The 7,631-nt window shown below is 48.1% G+C and overlaps 1 protein-coding gene across 1 annotated transcript; it reads left to right on the top strand.

Moving 5' to 3' along the window:
* The first annotated feature begins 287 nt into the window (after positions 1-287).
* On the top strand, positions 288-6,913 carry LOC105203486 (loricrin-like). Its single transcript, XM_026131185.2, is given in 4 exon segments — positions 288-756; positions 4,341-4,648; positions 4,651-5,486; positions 5,767-6,913. Coding segments are annotated over 4 exon segments (1,386 nt in total). The 5' UTR covers positions 288-677; the 3' UTR covers positions 5,930-6,913.
* The last annotated feature ends 718 nt before the right edge of the window (positions 6,914-7,631 follow it).

Raw genomic sequence — 7,631 nt, 5'->3', positions numbered from 1 at the left:
AGGCCAGGCGGCGCAAGATTTCTCGTAGCGCGAGCGCTAAGTGCGCAGAGGCGCAAAGGCGCGAGAGAGAGCAGGAGGAGAACGGTGAGAGAGAGACCGAAAAAAAGGGTCCCCCTCGTTAGCCGGGCTGACCAGGGTCAATCGCGAGCAGGACATCCCGTTGCATGGAGATCCTTCGGAAAGCCGAGACAGGTCCTTCGGCCCCCACGCCACGAGCGATTCCTCGCGATCTTCTTCCCCCCCCCCCTTCCTAAGATAGTCTTATGTCTTCTCCTCATGTTCTCTCCCCCCTTCCTCGTCGGCATCTGCCTCCCACGTTCCCCGGGAGTCTCACCTGGCCGGTAGCATCCTCCTGCACTCCCGACGAGGACTTTCTCCGAAAGACGGCCAACTATATAAGCGAGATGCACGCTGTTTGAAGCACGTTAGACGAAATCGCACGGGTGCGTCGAGCAGGCCACGTCGAGCCGCTGTGCCCCGATTGCATCTGTTTCCTTTTTTTTTTTTCGTAAGTTTATCCCGCATATACGCGACTCGGTAGAGCCTGGGGGAGAAAAGGGGAGAGAGAGAGAGAGAGGCAGCGCTGGTATACATACGGAACGCAAATTCGTGCATGTGACTCGGCGCCGGGGAACGCCGCAGAGACATCTCCACAAGAGAGAGAGACTTCGGGGACCATGAGGCCCGCGAGAAGCTGGGCCCCTCTGGCCGCGCTGGTCGCGACGGCTTTGCTGCTGAGGCCGATCCACGCTGATGGTAAGATCTGAGGAGAGTCCGAAGATACCTAGCGCGCGTCCCATTAATCTCTTCGTGTTTTTTTTTTTTTTTTATAAATTTGGAATTATTAGCGATCTCTTTTTTTTTTTGGTGACAAAACAAAAAAAACGGTATGCAGATTAGAAGATTGCACTTGAATTAATTTTTCAGGAAAAAGCTCTCTCGGAGAGCGTGTCAATCTTTTACAACGCGGGACGGAGAGTAGCTTAAAGGAATTAATTTTGTATCAGGCTAAAAGAGAGATCTCTTACGAATATCCAATTATTGTTTCATGCTTCTCAATGGAGAGCGATGGGAGAGAAAGAGATAAGAGAAAAGTGCACGAGATTTCGACCACATAAATTTTTCGCAGGAGTAAAAGCAGCCTTAGAAAGATCGCGTGTCGGCACTCTGTATCAGAAAGCAAGATAAATTAATGACTTTGAGGGAAAGAATGCTTTTATAATATTAAAGTCGCTCGCGTCACGTTGCACCTCCCGCTCTTCTTTCTCACGTTTCATAACAGCATATTAAATTCATTATGGTAAAATGGCCGGGCTAAAGTTTCTTACGAACGTGCAGGTTAGAAGGGGGATGCGTTATAAGAAACGCGCTGCACGGTCGACGACCGTAATTTCACGGTTAAAGTGCGCATTACGCGAGCGCGCGTCACGTAAGATTTTTGCGCGACTTTAATGAACGTGACGTACCTCTAATTTGTCGGCTTGTCGGAAAATTTATTTAGAAAGTCCACCGTTGTCCCGCGACGATATATCGCGATGTATACGGATAGTAGAAACAAAAAAAAATTGAGTTCACGCGAAGCGATTTGCCAAAGGTTTTCACTTTCAGCTTATTAAGCTCACGCTGAATCAGATTCTTTGTCATGATTATAATCAACGGGACTTTAAATCTTAAAAAAAAAAGAGTAAGAAAACAGAGGTGAATTATTTTCTCTCTTTTATATATATACATTTATATATATTTATATATTCCCTGACGTCGTCCCTAAATCGAGATAACTAAATGCTCGAGATCGAGATAAAGAAACACGCGGTTAATTGAGCGTTAAATCTCGGCGATCAGATTCTCCGTGTCTCGCTTTCAACGCTCGTCGAGCGCAAACATGTTAAGTCTCTCGTTACATATAGTACATACTCCAGTTTTAGTTCCGATTAAAATGCTTCGCGATACATATTCCTTGATTTAAGCTTTCCAATTAGGAGTTCTTGCGTTCTTGTTGACGTATCACTTTACGCAGTTTCACGCGTCGTACATACACGCCAGCGGTGAATTGTAGCAAGAACGCGTAACAAATTGACACTCTCGTTATCCGAACAACGAGATGTTACGTTTCATTATCGTAAATTTATTCCACGAACATTTCCCAAAGTTTACCCGATCATCGTCCGAGCGATTGATTACGTCTTTCCTACCGTCGTCCCAGCAGCGGTAATGCAAGCGAATTTGTGAAATTGGGACGCGCACGAAAAAGTAGAAACTGTGTGCACCGGGCCTGAAATAGTCGAGCATTAGGGCGACGTGAGTTATCTGACAGCATCTTTGAGTAAATTGCGCATGGCGTGCTGGGATCGTTGTATAAATCAGGCCGCTATCGGGCGCGATCGCTAGCGTAATCCAACTCGAAAGCGCGCGAGCGTGCAAGCCGAAACTTCACCGGCTCGCCGCGATTGTTCCGATTTCGATTTTATAACACGTGTAAACGTCACGCGCGAGTTATCGTTTAAACGCCGCGCGCATGTCGCAGAATTGTGCGGCGATTTTCCGTCGGTTGTCCAATGGGAAGATTGTCGAAACGTTAATTAGCCTTCTCACAATAAAATGCAAATTAGTTTCTCAAAATAAAACAGCGCTGGCGGAGCGACTTTCAGCTTGTCTACCGCTTCTACGCTTCTATTTTGCCGAACCATTTACACGTCACTCTGTGCTCCATTTTAAAATTGCTTTACCGCATCCCGTTTCGATTCTGCACTTTATTTCATTCTATTCAAGTTTTTATATGTCGCGAATAAAACGAATTTAACTGTTATTTCATCTGTTATCTCTTCAGCGCCGTTCCACTTTAGTCGTATAAATTATTCATCTCTCTTAAAATTGAGGCGAAACTAAAAACAAAAAAAAAGAAAATCCAGCGAATTTTGTCGCAAATTTACGAACGTCGATGGATTAAATTGGAGGAGTTAGATGTTGTCACACTTGTTGTCCACAACAGAGAGAGACGAGTTTAGACGGGAGGGGACAGCGAATCGCTAATCCGGGATTAATTGACGTGGTCGCAAGACCTCGGCCCGAGGACTGTCGACCCGGTCGTAAACGATACCGCGATGAGTCGCGTCATCAACTGTCACGCGGCAAAGCATCACGCTCGCGCGATAAATCAATCGGACGCGCCGTCCGGCGCATCAAGCCGCGCGATGAAAGCGAGCGTGAAAGCGAGCGTGACTCAATCGGCGCGTTAACGCGCGTTTAACGGGGAGAAAAAAAAAATGGGAAAAGAAGAACGACGCCGCGCGCACGCCATCATTGTGAAAATCGCGTTGGCGTCTCGACGACACAAAGCGTCTCTCGTAATGACTGTCCTACGACGAATCCGCTGATGATGATGGCGCGCGGAGCAGATAAGGTCTCGCGATAAGAAATCGCGTCACGGTCTGATTGCCACTTCCGTGGCCAACGCATTGTGTGGGTCGGTTTAGAGTACTGTTCCGACGCACACATTAATTCTCCAACTTGGTGGCGAGTTTTCCTTTTTCGCCTGCGAAAATGCAGACGGTGCGTTCTTAAAATTGAGAAGCGCAATTTTTCAGGAATTTCTACTTTTCTTCCTGCAAATCCTGATTCCTGTACATATCTCTCTGGATCGTTTAAACATCATTAAACGTTATTAAACGGCAAATTTAGATTTTGTTGATATTGTGCCGTCACGAACACTTAGATCACTGTTAAAGTATCTTGAAATTCAATTTATTTTTAAGTTACACATTAAATTTAACGTACCTAGTGAAAAGCTTGAATGATTAACTGCACTTTTGACAATATTAAAGTTAAATTATAAATGTTTTAATGTGCCCGCTTGAAATTTGTTTTCGTTACGTCACATTAAATTCTGCTGCCGATTTTTGTAACATTGTATAGCTCTATAAATCCCTATGGGAAGAGAAAACGGAGTTTTCTACTTTGTATTACGTTAACTTCCAATCGTGATTGCTAGGAAGCCGCGTAAATGCTATTGTCGACTTTATTACTTATCATCTCGTCGCTAATAACGTTACCGCAAACAATAAACGTTCTTCATTAATAGTAATTTCGTCGAGATATTGCGATGCAATAAAAGGTCAGCAAAGCAAGAAAGGATAATTATCCTTTGACTCGAAGTCACCGGGAGATCAGCTAAGTAAATCATAGTAATTTCTAAGATCGATTAAACATACCATGTTTTCTCTCTTTTAGATATAAAATATTAATCAAAACTTAATTTTCTGCAACATCCATGACACAATTTTCATCTCTTTTCGTATCTAAAATATTTGTTGATGATTGGAAGATCTAAAAATTATTTCCAGCGCCTGTCTCGGGCAGTTATCTACCACCCTCAACCAGTTACGGCACACCTAATCTAGGAGGTGGTGGCGGCGGCAGCGGCGGCGGCGGCGGTTATCCGGGCGGTGGCGGAGGAGGAATATCAACGAGCTACGGTGCGCCTTCAAGCGGTGGCGGTGGATTTGGCGGCGGCGGCAGCGGTGGTGGTTACGGAGGTGGTCGACCTTCCTCGACCTATGGGGCACCTGGTGGCGGCGGTGGCGGCGGCGGCGGCGGCGGTGGAGCACCATCCGGCAGCTACGGAGCACCACCGTCCTCGAGTTATGGAGCACCCCGTCTACGAGCTATGGGGCACCGTCCAGCGGTGGCGGTGGAGGTTTCGGAGGTGGTGGTGGCTTCGGCGGTGGCGGCGGCGGTGGAGGACTCTCCAGCAGCTATGGGGCACCACCATCCTCGAGTTACGGAGCTCCATCTCGTCCTCCCTCGAGCAGTTACGGGGCACCATCCGTAGGTCGACCATCTTCATCTTATGGCGCTCCTTCGAGCGGAGGCGGCGGATTCGGCGGCGGTGGTTTCGGTGGTGGCGGCGGCTTCGGCGGCGGCGGCGGTGGTGGTGGTGGTAAACCCTCCAGCAGCTACGGAGCACCACCGTCCTCGACTTATGGAGCGCCGAGTGGAGGCAGCAGGCCATCGTCCACGTATGGAGCACCTTCCGGCGGTGGCGGCGGTTTCGGCGGCGGCGGTGGTTTCGGTGGTGGCGGCAGCGGCGGCTTCGGCGGCGGGGCACCCTCCAGCAGCTACGGGGCACCACCCTCCTCGAGCTACGGAGCGCCTTCTTCGAGCTATGGGGCACCGCGCGGCGGCGGTGGGGGCGGAGGCGGAGGTAGACCCTCGTCCAGCTACGGTGCGCCCAGTTCCGGCGGTGGCGGCGGATTTGGAGGCGGCGGATTCGGAGGTGGCGGATTTGGAGGCGGTGGATACTCCGGTGGTGGTAGTAGTGCAATATCTTCAAGTTACAGTGCACCCTCGGGAGGTGGCGGCGGATATTCTGGAGGTGGCGGCGGATACTCTGGCGGCGGCGGTGGCAGCGGTGGATATTCGGGTGGTGGTGGCGGCGGTTATTCCGGCGGCGGTAGTGGCGGATATTCTGGCGGCGGTAGTTTTGGAGGGTAAGATGTGATAATGCGAATTAAACGCGGAACTAATCAACAATTGAGCAAAGATTTTTGTTGTTTTACACAAGACGTTGACTCAATAGATTTTCTTCTTCAATATTGTACTGCTGAATTATAGCATTTATTTATTTAATTCTATGCAGTTTTTATTATAATAATTTTGTTCAATTTGAAAATTTAAAAATTTTTTATTGTCTACGTTTCTTTTGCCATCCATTTTTCCGAATCTTGCAATTAGAATGTTTTTTTCATGATTTCTTCTCGTTATCCTCAGTTCCGGCGGTTATTCCGGAGGCGGTGGTGGCGGTTATTCTGGCGGTGGTGGTGGCGGTTATTCCGGCGGTGGTGGTGGCAGCAGACCGTCGTCGACTTACGGTGCTCCCAGCGGCGGTGGCGGCGGACAAAGCTACGCCAGCAATGGAGGATACCAATACTAATCCAGACATGTGTTCACCCGGCGAAGACGATCTTCGTGCTCAATCACGTCGGCTTCCAGCAGGTTTCCCGGATTGGACGACGCAAACCGGACCTACCGCGACGTCAAGACTCGTCAGTTCGATTGATCGGCTCGATCGATTACGCGTTATTAAGAAACGAACGTCGATCCGAGAGGCCGACTCTAATCGAAAGGCGATGGCCTTGGTGCCCCACAGTTACGAGGAGATGTCCTGGACACGATCGCTGATAACATTGTGAATAAAAATCAGACAGGATCTGAGACGCTAAGGGCGTTCCGTTGTTATCATCGAGTGTGTCCGCAACGATCGCGCGGAATATATGTTTGAGGTCTTCCACGGGTACGTTTCTATCCGGCAGCCGACGAGAGAAGCGTGCGAGGACCGTTCGCCGCGTCGTGAAGGTCCGCGACATTCGTGCTAAAGATTTAACAACAAGATGGGTTCTCGGTCGGGAAAATTGCGAGCAGCGAAGGAATACTCGTCCTGATGGCAGGCGCGTTCCCGCGAACGGCCGAAAGAACAAGAAAAGATGTTGCCCTTTTTTTTCCTTTCTTTAATATTATTATCACTTTTATACATCGGTTTCCAGGAAAGCGTCTGCTTGTTGAACGCGTTACTTCCGTCGGTATCGAAGAAAAAGAAAAGGAGGAAGAAAAAGAAAAAAAACGAAGAAGAAAAAGAAGAAAGGAAAACGAACGAGAAAACTCGATTTTCCACATTCGGAGCCTTGTAACTTATTTATTTTGTAAAGACGCTTTTTTTTTGTACTAATAATAAAGCCGCTATACGCTGATAAGGAATCTCGTCGACTTGTCAATTTTCTGTTAATCCCGCATTTTGTCGCACTAGAAGAAGAAGAAATTGCCGTCCTTAAGGAATCTCCCGCACTTATATACATCATCTGATCATTTCAATCATGGAACCATATATTTCTTTGTGTATAAACTGAAAACTTGAATTTTAGATTTGATCTTATCTTCTTTTCTTTTACCTACACAACTGTTTTTCTATTTTTGCTCCAGTATATGCGATAAAATATTTTCGCGGTTGACTTAGTTAATCAAGTCAATCACAATCTTCAATTCCGCTTTAAGGAGAGCTCAGCCCTTTTTCTACGACCGAAGGAAGACGATCGACGAGGCGAGGAAGAGCTCGGCATAAGGTTAGTTGGCCGGCACGGTCGTACGGTCGATTTATCGATTCTCACGGCTCGGATACCGGGAGGGCATGAATAACTAAGAGTTCTCTTTCTATTCCCGCCGTCGGGCGTCTAAAAGCGCACATCGATATCGGGGGCTCTCCGCAGCTGCTTCGACGCGAGAGCGAGTCGTGTGCCCTCCCTCGATTCACGTTGCCGGCCAGCGTAACCGAAACGCACACGGCCAACGTGCACGGCGAACGATCCCGTTGAAAAATTAATACAGGGGCATCTCTCCGGAGGTTTCCTCCGGATGACCCATAAATATTGAAAGTCCATCGGTTCGACCGTATTACGTCGTATTACCAATATTACGTCACGTCTCCAGGGACGCGGAACGTAAGTGGAATGATAAGGACGTAAAGTCCGACACGCACACGATGAGTAATAGAAGAAAGTTAACGTAGTAATAATTTTCATCGAAAGTACTTTCCACAGCCGGCGACTTTCGTCGTTTAAACGGAACACGTAGGCTGCGAGCTC

Source organism: Solenopsis invicta, chromosome 2 (genome assembly GCF_016802725.1).
Source record: "Solenopsis invicta isolate M01_SB chromosome 2, UNIL_Sinv_3.0, whole genome shotgun sequence".
NCBI classification, from domain to species: domain Eukaryota; kingdom Metazoa; phylum Arthropoda; class Insecta; order Hymenoptera; family Formicidae; genus Solenopsis; species Solenopsis invicta.
The sequence above is the reverse complement of the archived record's forward strand: the minus strand, read 5'-3'. Positions and strand labels throughout refer to the sequence as shown.